Below are 11,235 nucleotides of genomic sequence, written 5' to 3' on the forward strand. Positions count from 1 at the left end.
TATAGTATACATTTTTATATGAAGTATTTATAAGGAGTAGTAATTTACAAGTCTGTTACTGTTTCTTCCATCATTGTTTTCAACACATAACCATTGTTAGCTCTTTCATACACCCTCCAACAGATTCTTAATAGTCACAGTTATTTTATCTGTGTATCACGTTTTATGTCATAGAATTGTTACTTTAAGTATCTTGAGACATGTTTTGCTCATTTGATTTCATTTCTATCTATTTTTTTCTACTTGGGGTTTAAATTTTCAGTTTGTAGGAATGTAATTTACCATCAATTATGAGGAATTCTTCAGAGGATAACATTCTCCATTACTGTAATGATTGTTTATTGAAAGCTAAGCACTTACAGATGCGATCTTATTTCTAATGACAACACCATGAAGCAAGCGTTAAACTCATTTTTACAGAAGAAGCAACTGAAAGGCAGAGAGGTTAATGTACTGGTTCGTGCTCACAGAATGAGAAGAACTCAAGCCTAAGTCTGTTCCATCCCATACAAGCTCCCTCTCCTTTACGATTTTGATATATGTTTTAGTCCAAAAGTGATTAATTTGTGGTAGAATTATGCCCCTTCTTATTAGCTCTACACATTTGCATTTCTGCAAGCATGGCCTAATGAAGTAAAAAAAAAAATTAATATAATTGAGCATTAAAATGTGTCTTTTCTTTTAGCCCGAAACATTTGAGCATCTTTTTACCAAGCACACAGGATCAGTCACCTTTGTTCCTCTTCTTGTGGAGCCTGAAACCATTTCAGAAGACCTCAGTATCGATATGCCGTGGAAACATGCAGAAGACACGGCGCCAGCAGCTCTGGTCTCACTGCTTTTGACGGCTCCTGATCCGGAGAAGGGCTCTGTCTGCACGAGTGACCGGTGTGACAGCCCTCTCTTCTCGGACAGGGGGAACTCTGAGGTGAGTTGGGAGCACGACAGCCCGGGGCCGCCCTCGGTCAAGTACGCCACGCTGGTCAGCAGCTCCAAGTCAGGTGAAGCCGGTGAGGGGCAAGGACTTCTACACACTTCCGTCAGCAAGGGCTTCTCTGGCAAGAGTTCTCCACTGAGAGATTCTTTCTCGAATAGCTCGTGGGAGATAGAAACTCAAGCAATTTTTATATTATCAGATCAGCAGTCTGACATGATTTCACCACACCTTTCGTTCTCAGAAGGATTGGATGAACTTTTGGAGCTGGAGGGAAATTTCCCTGAAGAAAACCAGAGTGAAAAGTCTATCTATTATTTAGGGGTCACCTCAATCAAGGAGAGAGAGAGTGGTGTGTTTTTGACTGAGGAGTCCAGAGTACTGTGCCCTTTTCCGCCCCACTGTTTATTTGCTGACATTAGCATACTCCAGGACAGTTGCTCACACTTGGTGGAAAATAATTTCAACTTAGGAACTTCTGGCAAGAAGACTTTTGTGTCTTACGTGCCCCAGTTTCAAACCTGTTCTACGCAGACCCATAAGATAGTGGAAAACAAGATGTGTGACCTGACTGTGTGATTCCACTCAAAAAACCTTCAGATTTGTGTTCTGATGGATCATAGGAAGTGTCCCGGGTTCCTTTACGGTGTGGACAGGAGAGAGAAAAAACTGTTCCAGGTCCAGTTTGAAAATGATTATGTCAGAATTATGGATGTCTGTCTGTCATTGCTCAGGAATCTAGACCAAACAAGAAATGTGAGGAAGCCTTTGTGAGCTGAGGCGAGTCTGTGGGCTGTTCCAGATTCTGTTCATGAACTAAACCTCTGGGTCTAGCTAGAAAAAAGCCCAGCGAGCACCTCCTTTCGTGAACCTTAGACCTGTGTAGAAAGAACTAACCTCTATTGCAGCAACATCTCTGAAGGAAGGTTTCAAGTTAACATTTGTGAGGTATAATTGTTGTTTCAAGGGTATGTTTGTTTCCCCTTGCATTGTTCTTGTTTTGCACTAATTCACACACATACAAACTTATGCTTAATCTAGGTACCCTTGTGCGTTTTGGAAGTACGTGATGTGTTTGTATTTTTGTTACCAGACTGTGTAGTAGGAAGTAGGCATTTCATTAAATGACGAATGTAGAAAAATTAGCCCTGGCCTAAGAGGTTGGTCTTCTGAAGACGGACGAGTTAGCAAGTGGTGATTTGGCAAATCTGAGACATGATCCACAGAAGGAGACTGCTCCTTGGAATGGCAGGACCCACAGCCAGTTCTGATGAGGACACGGGCAGCTCTGGAAACACAATGCCAGTTGTAACTCTGCGCTCCACAGTGCATTCAAAGGGCCACTTTGTGATCCAGTTTGGTTGCCAGGCGTCACTGTACCTGAAGGTGTGTGACTCACTGTCATCTGACCCATTCTCCACTTGCACTTAAACTGTTTTTCACTCACTTCCTGAACATTCTCTTTTTATATGAACCAACCACTGTGCTAATACTATAACTCATTTACTGCAATAATTGTAGGAGACATTTGTTACTGTTACACTCCTTTTAAAGATTAGGAGATTAAGTAATTTGTCCCAGGTCACAAAGTTACTGGGTGATGAAAAGTTTATTTCAGTATTATAATGTTTGATTGGGTCCTGGTGAAAACTATCTGCTGTTAAACGGTAGATTGGTATAAAAATTTAGAGAAAATTTAGAGTGTTTTATACTTTGGAATGGTTAGTTACTCCCCCCTCCCCACCAGGTCTTCTTTAAAAATAATTTAAGGAAACCAGGAGATAAAATACAAGCTTTGGGCTTTTAAGCTTATCATAAAGTTGAAACTTTTATTTTTTAATTTAAAGACTGTTAATGACAGCATAAGCTACTAATCAGTCTCTTTAAATTTTAACTTTATAAAAAAATTTATGAAGAGAAACTCAGAAATTAATCACGAGTTATGACTTCAAGTGCAAAAAGATTGTTCAAAGCTAAGTTATGGGTCAAGATTTGCAGAATTTTATATTTTCCATTTTTGAAACCCCCCAATTCAAAGATTAAAAAAACCTAGGCATGCTTCCCAAAGAGGATTCTGTTGGAATCCTATGTCCCCTTTTGAGATGAGCTACAGGTTGGCAGGAGGATCGGGAACAGATATCCTTTTTTCTTTAGAGCTAGTCTCCAAATAATAGAAGGAACCCGATGGGGTTCTCAAGCCAGTGGCAGATACTGGGGTTGCAATAAGGATTTATAACCCTGGTCACAACATTCTTCTAAGTCCTCTTGTCTTATTTCAAAAAAACCACCTCTCTTTCCAAATATGAAACTCATGGTCACATTCCTTCAGGAGAATTGATACTAACCCCCAGAAGGTGGAGAAAGATCTCCTTTGGCTGGAAGGCCTGGGTGTGGGGCATGCTGGCCCCCCGTGGAGCTGGAAATGTGCACATGAAGACCTCACAGCCATGGTTCCCGTGAGGGACCTCTCTAAACACCACCTGTGGTCTGCAGGAGAAATTTCTTCTGATTGCTATCTTCCAAACAGTCAGCTTGAGGTTACTTTCACAAACTCTCATGAAACATTTATTATTGAGGACACTTATTCTCAAACCATAAAACACAAAAGTGAAATTGTCCACACTATTGTGATTAAGCTAAGTTGGATTTGAAAAAAAGTAAACGTGAGTGTAAAAAACATGAAGAGCTATTCATAGAGAGTGAGGGAAGCCAGCAATTCCATTTCTTGAACAACTAGTTTAAAACAGGAAAGCACTTCTGTTCCTATTCACAGTGTGCATGGAACAGCTTCAAAGACAAAGCTGTGTATGAGAACTGAGGTACCGTTACATGTGTTTGCAAGCATCCCATAGGGTTTTATATTGAACGAGTTATTTTTATACAAAGTTTATCAAAATTTATTTTAGAAAGCTTCTGAAAATGTCTATTTTTCAAAATTAATTGTGCTTAAGATGTATGGCATTAAGTTTAATTTTATGAGGACCTCTGACAGGTTATTTTAAATAACACTTAAAAAACCTGGAGAATGAATTTGGAAGATATTTAATTTTGTAGTGACAAACATATGTTGTAGATATTGTACTTCTGGTACCTGTCTTTGAATATTTGGCAAGCAGCGAACTTTCTGTTTAGTCACCATTGGTATGGTAATAAATGTTATTTAAGTGTTGAAATACATATCACTAATTGTTCCATAAAATTATCCCATTTCTCCTTCATGTACCCAAATTCATAAAGTTTTGTATGAACAGATATTTTCATCTTTCTATCATTGTGAATCATAAGCAATGTTACTATTTTGGGAAATGAAGGTCCAAGGAGAATTATGAGTTTAAGTTATTTTAGGGTTATTTCATCCACTGTATGAAGAAATAATCTTTGTCGTACATAAATGGTTCATATAAAATTTTCATTCATCATCAGCCCTTGATTGTGTCCTCAAAATTCCTGCAAATATATTGCCTTGTGTTTGGAAGGGATCACAGACATTTCCATCCACAGGCTCGCTTTCACTGTTGCTCTCAAAACCTGCACCGTGGATCACCCCACACCGGGTTCTGTGGGCTCCCCAGCCACTTGTGATGAAAAATTACTCAGCTTACTCATTTTACTCAAGCGCTCTTTAATTTCATCCATATCTCTTTAGCAAGGCTTGATTTATAGTGATTGACGAACATAAATTTTTGTCAGTTAGGTTTCTAGTAAATTGAGTTTTTGCCACTATTTCAGCTAGTATTCAGACTTACTGTCCTTTTTGCTTTTTTATTTTAAAATGTAACTAAAACAAATGTACACAAGAAAAATTTCAAACAGCATGTTGGAATATGAAATAAAATTGAGTCTTCCTTCGCTCCCAACGTCAGCACTGTACCCCCAAATAACCTTTGCTATGACCCTACTACATTTTTAAAAAAATGCACATTATAGAGATAGTGGTCTGCTTGTTAGGAAATTAATTCTTTTCCCATAATATATCTCGATGAGTTTTCTATATAAGCTTAAATGTACCTACTTCATTATTTTAGTAGTCGCATACTATTTCACTTATCAAAGAACAATGATTTAACAATTCAAGATTGGTGAACTTGTTTCTAATTTTGTGTTTTTATGACCAATGCTAAAGTGAGCATTCTCATACATAATTATGTCTTGAATGGGCATACTTTTGTACAACTACTTATCAAGGCTCTTGATTGCAAATGTAAGGAACCAACTCAAGCCACACATAGTGATACACCCCTATAATCCCAGCTCTCTGGAAGGCTGAGGCAGGAGGAACACAAATTTGAGCCCAGCATGGGCAATTTAGCAACTTATTAAGAAAGACCTTGTCTCAAAAAAAAAAAAACAGGGGCTGGAAATGTAGTTCACTGCAAGGGCTCTGTGTTCAACTGAGTCTGCAAAGAAAACAGAAGAGAGAGAACCTTGGGCTCATGTGACATTTGGCATCACATATTACTCTATCACAAGATATCTCTCAGTTATCAAGTTAAAATTTATTGGAAATGTCCACAATCCAAGGTTTTACTGTATTTTAACATGGTATTTCCTGAAGTTCATATGCATATTATTTCTATATTGGCTTCCATTGTTTTATGTCTTGTTTTCCTATTCATATATTTAGTAGTTTGTGTTTATTATACTGGATATTATGAATAATATGGAGGCTCCGGATTAAGTTATCCTCTCCTAAAGAATGTTGAATTTTATCCTTCCAAGCAGTCTAATTATTGATGGGTCACTTCGATCCTATTGGGCTAGGCTCTAGGCTGCTTGAGGGAGGGTATAGTTTTGTCACATCCTCAGGCACAATCTTTACTGTTCCTCCTAGAAATGACCTTTCCAGGTGGCAGATAAGTGTCTTGGGTGTTCACTAATGTTTTTCTATTTTGGCTGAGCTGAAAATATAAATCTTCCCTAACAATGTTCCCTTAACCACTACTAAACTCTTATTCTACAAGCAGTTTAGGGTTTGGCTAAAGACCCCAGGTAAACCAGGTGTGCGCTTTTGAAGAATCCTCCCTAGAGTTGACTTGTAGGAAAATCTTATCCCTACGTCCCAACTGCCTTGCCTTTTTAAATTTATTTACTTATTTATTTTTTGAGATGAGGTCTCACTGTGTAGTCCAAGCTGGCCTTGAACTCACAGCGATCCTCTGCCTTGCCATATAAACCTCTGCTTCCCAGTTGGTGGAGAAAAAGTCCAGGGAGACCGCCGCGGTAAACACGGGGCTCGCTCTTCGTGCCTCCTCTCCTCCTCTGCTTGTGCTGCCCTCTAAAGCCAGGAAGCCCTGTGTTCTGTTTTCTCAGGTTTTGCAGTTGTTGATGGGAGAGTAAGTCCGACACAAGCACTTTGCCATGCCCATGACTGGAAGTGTACAAAAATTCTTTATGCCTTAAAATCTGTCCCTTCCTGAATACATGTAGACATTTCTTATATTTTCCATTTATATTTCAACTGTAGTGTTATTGCCATTAATACATTTTGCATTTTTACAGTTACCTTTTCTCACTTTTCCTTCATGCATTTTGCATCATGTTTAGAAAAGTATTACAAATTTGAGTTCTTTCTTTCTTTCTTTTTTTGGTACACAGGGATCAAACTTGGGTCCTTGTGAGGCAGGTGGTGGAACCACTGAGCTAAATCCCTGGCCCTCGAGTACTTTATCAATAACCAATTTTATGCTGTTTACTGCTATAATTTGGGAATTTGTATTTTTAGTTTATTTGGAACTTATTTTGATGTAAGAAATAGAATAATGATCTAGCTTTTATTTTTTTCTCCATGTGGCTAATCAGTTCTCAGCAGAATTTGATTTTGAGAAAACAATTAATCTTTTATTCCATTCACATGAAATGTCACATTTAGCAATCAAAAATTCTCATGCATATGTGTTTATTTATTTGGGGGCTTCCTATTATTTTTCATTGATTGTTAAATCCATTTTCTCTGGTACTAAATTTATTAATTATCAAAGCTACTCAATAAATTTTAATATCTGGAGGGCTAGACTCCCTATCTTGCTCATGTATTTTCCAGAGCAATTTTCATTAAAGCAAGTTTTTGCAAAAAAAAAAAAAAATTCTGTTGGTATTTCAACTAGTTAAAAGTGTTGAAAAATATCATTACAACATTTATTATTCCAAGATTGTATGTCAATTTTAAAACAAACTTGGGAAAGATATTACTTGTATCTTTCTAAAAAATGATCGAGAGAAATCATTCATATCGTATTTGCGGTATTAAATTTTCCCCAGAATCCTAGAAATGCGGTAGTTGCCCGTCGTCATCAGTCCAGGCTGCTATAGCAAAGCCCCACAGGCCAAGCGGCTTGTCAACCTGGAAGCTGCCTTCTTTCCACTCTGGAGGTGGAAATCTGAGCTGGGTACCCGTGTGGTCAGGGGTGGGGGTTCTCTTCTAGGCTGCCTTCTTCCACTTCTCTTCATATCCTCACAGTGCAGAAGGAGCGGATGTAATTCCCTCCCGAACGGTCTGCCCTCTAGGATCATAAAATGGGATTTCAGCATATGAATTTGGGAGGGGCATAAAACTTCAGGCTATGCCAGTGCTCCAAATGTTATGCCTTAAATGTGGGGCTGTCATCCCACCGTGTCTGTCCTTGACATATCACGTACAGCGACTCCTTTCCTGGGGGTCACACAAGAGGAAGCAAAACTCCACCTCCACCCGCTCAGCACCCTTGCTGGGTGTGAGAATTAAACTGACAGAAGAGAGATTATCAGAAGGGAAGCATACACATGTATTTAATACCAGTTTTCCATGGCTCAGGAGCTCTCACAAGGAAATGAAAACTCAAAGGAGTAGTTAGAGACAATCACTACTGAATTAGAAAAAGAATGGTAAATTGCAAAATGTGGAAAGGTGAAGAGGTTTGGGCTGAGGGAGCTAATTGGGCAGAAAAATAAGTTTAAGAAGTTTTGTTTGTATGGATTCCCTAGTCTTCAGTTTCTTAACTTTGATGATAAGAATGTTGCTTTTAGTCTGCAGATGCAGCTCAGGAATAGAGGGCTTGCCTGACATGCAGGAGGCCCTGGGTTCAATCCCCAGCACCATAAATAAATAAATAAATAAATAAATAAATAAATAAGTATTTTTAAAAAGCTCTCCCTGTGGAATAGGGAGGACATTTTTTTTTCAAACGAGAATTTCAATGCATACTTTTTCAAAGCTGGATAAGGCCAGAGTGCTTGTGTACCTGCTTTTCTTTTTAAGTTCCTTTAATTCAAAATTGTCAATATACTAACTAGAGCAGCTATTTTGCAGTAACATATTCTTACTCTTTCAACTTACATGTGTCCAAGTTTAGACAACAAAATATATGGTCATCCTAAGGGTAGACTCAGTCTTGCTGACAGTACTTGTTACTGCTGTTTCTGTCACCTCAACCCCAAATTGGTTTAGGCTCAGAACACCTGGAAATCATGGTACTCTCTAAAGGCCATCGAGAAATTGATTTCCCTCCCTTATAACACCGGAAAACAGCTACCTACTAGCAAACAGCTGTTATTTGTATCTAGTCTTCTGCTTCTCCAAACTTTCCTTATTCAGCAATGTGGTGAGTTAGATGTTCATAAAAATCCTTTCCAATATAACATAAACCAAAAACTGCTGCAGAACAATATTGCTTTAGTGTACAGATACATGAAACGAAAGAATTCCAGAGGAGGGGACTCAGTGTGGAGTCTGATGACCTCCATGCCTACCGCGGTTGGATCCTCTGCGTCTGTGCTGCAGAGGTGTGTGAACCGGAAGCTTAGTTCTCACCTGGTGAAGCTGAGAGGAAGTGGGGCCGCTAAGGAATGGGGCTCACTGGGGGTCCTCAGGTTGTTCAAAGGTGCTGCCCGCAGAAGGACTAAGCTATTCTAGCTGGATCCTGAGTCAGTTCTGACAGAGGTGAGTTCTTGTGAGGGGCCCTCCCCGCTCTCTGGCTTCCTGTCAGCCTATGCCCTTTCCCTTTGGGTATTTCACCGCGTTGTTTCCATTTCATAATGGAAAACTGATAGGCACAATTACCTACAGCCTAGTTTTGAGAAGGTAACATTTAGGGAAACAAAACAATGGAGAGGACCCCAGATGGGAACAGGATAAAACTGTCTAGGAGAGGAAGATTTTAGGGCTTTTGTGACAATTTTAGTCATTGCTCTGGAGTGAGCTGAAAAAAAAAGGAAGCGAAAGCACAGGTGAACACAGATTTCCGCTCTACAGCTTTCAGTCCTTAGATTTCGAGTTGGGAATCTCACTGCCTGTGTTCCAGAAAGACAAGGACGCACTTAGTTTTAAGAGTCTCAGACTCAAAGTATAAATTAAGAGCAAAATACAAGGCAACAGGAAACAAGGAGATCCATCTTCCGCAAAAGACCAGGCGACTGAGATTATTACAGACAGCTAAGTTAGACTGACGTACATACAGCAGGCAGGCAGGCAGGGCTGAGCCCTGGAGAGAGGACAACAGGTGAAACACACTACAGCCGCGGCCAGAGTCGCATCAGCGGGGGCCAGGCCTCAAGATGAGGACAAGGACCAGGCCTGCATCCTCCCCCAGGGATGAGACAGGTGGCAGCACCTGGTCTGGTGGTCTAGATGGCATCGTCCGCCTCCGTGCATGACCAGGACCCCAGACGTCACCTACCTGCGAAGTTCTTTGTTCTCTCTCTGTACTCTTGCTACGAGAGTTGCTTCCCCCTTGGATCACTGTTACCTAAGCGACCGTACTTGGGACCTTATTGGTCGATCACAGCTTTAACCCACGTTGTACCCATGTGGTTTTGCTCTACAAAACCTCCCCATAAAGAGGGGTCCTTGGTTACCCACTTGGGTAACCTTCTGTCTTTCTTTGAAGCTATCTTTCTTTCAATAAATATTTTCCTACTCTTTTTTTTCAATTTATATATTAGCTTTAATAATTGATTAAAATTCTTGATTCCAATCGATTTTTTCCCCTAAAACTTCACTCAACTTCTTTATGCTCTATTCCTTTTCTTGTTCATATGAATTTTGTCAGCTTAAGTCAGACAGGAAATCTGGCTGCAGCTTTTGTTTTGGTTTCGTTTTTTTTGGTACTGGGGATCGAACTCCGGACCTTGCACTTGCAAGGCAGGCGCCAGAACCACTGAGCTAAATTTCCGGCCCCCTGGCTGCAGCTGTGGCCAGGAGTCACATAGGATAGTACACTAACAGCAGAATCAAAGTCCCCTGGCCCCCACTCCCAAACATTTTAACATGTACTTCATTCTTTTTGTTGTTGTTGTTGTTTTCAGTACTGGGGAATGAACCCAGGGCCTTCATACTGATCTACATCCTCAACCCTTTTAACTTTTTATTTTGAGACAAGATCTCACTAAATTTCTCAGGTAGGATTTGAACTTATGATCCTCCTGCCTCTCCAGAGTGCTGGGATTATGTGTGCTACACCACACCAGGCTAAGAATTTGAATCTTAGACGTTAACCCATACATTAGTGTTTTTTTATTCATATCTTAGGTCTCTATTTTTCTTTTAGTCAGTAACAAAATTACATACTTTGTAAAAATGTGTCTTTCAAAGAAGGATAAAATTGACTTCTCTTACTTTTCTCGAAGTCTCTTCTTCATTAGCTCAGCTTCACTGAATTTTGTATGAGCCTCCTTAAATAGGGACGTCACCTGAAGGTTTAGCGTTTCCACTTCACTTCCAATCTGTGGTACAGGAAATGCCAAACATTCCCATGTGATTGCCATCAGATTTTAAGTGAACCTCTGAGATAAAAGTCTGAATCACTGCTATCCAATCAAGACTGACCAGTGAACAGATTCACCCCTCTCTCTCTCTCTCTCTCTCTCTCTCTCTTATTTAGGTTTCCAGTTTACACAGTTTCTGTTAGTGTTTCTCCTGGCAGCTCTGTATGTCCTGTAAATGAGTTTTACGTCTTAGAAATCTCAATGCTTCTCTGTTGGTGGCTGAATGAGTTTTAGGCAACAAGGTACCACTGTGCATGGGGTTCTTTTCACCTCTGTTTTCTAAATGTTCTTCATTATCATGCAGCTCCCTGCTTGAAAGGGCCGGCATTCGGTATTACATAGTTGGCATTCAGTATAGGTGGTTGAATAAATGAGTTAACTAATAGTTTTTTGTATAAATGCCTCTCACTTGAGCTACTATGGCTATTTTAACTTCATGTTTTCATTAACTTTCCCTAAGCTCAAGACTCTGCAGGCCTAAAGGCATAGCTCCAAGTTACCATGCAACACCAAATATATACATGAACCACTGTTACTGAAATGACTGTCCCTATCAGTGGTAG

General features: G+C 39.8%; 1 protein-coding gene across 7 annotated transcripts in view; it reads left to right on the plus strand.

Moving 5' to 3' along the window:
• The window catches only part of Lepr (leptin receptor), a 105,171-nt gene extending 100,830 nt beyond the window's left edge, over positions 1-4,341 (plus strand). For all 7 annotated transcript variants that reach the window (XM_087212860.1, XM_087212861.1, XM_013070994.3 and 4 more), the window contains one exon: positions 686-4,341. In XM_087212860.1, coding sequence (XP_087068986.1) covers positions 686-1,513 — 828 coding nt within the window. In that variant the 3' untranslated portion in view covers positions 1,514-4,341. The remainder of the gene's footprint in view (positions 1-685) is intronic.
• Positions 4,342-11,235: the final 6,894 nt, after the last annotated feature.

This window comes from Heterocephalus glaber, unplaced genomic scaffold (genome assembly GCF_053883595.1).
Source record: "Heterocephalus glaber isolate CG9 unplaced genomic scaffold, H.glaber_assembly_v1.0 deba00001442, whole genome shotgun sequence".
In the NCBI taxonomy this organism is placed as follows: domain Eukaryota; kingdom Metazoa; phylum Chordata; class Mammalia; order Rodentia; family Bathyergidae; genus Heterocephalus; species Heterocephalus glaber.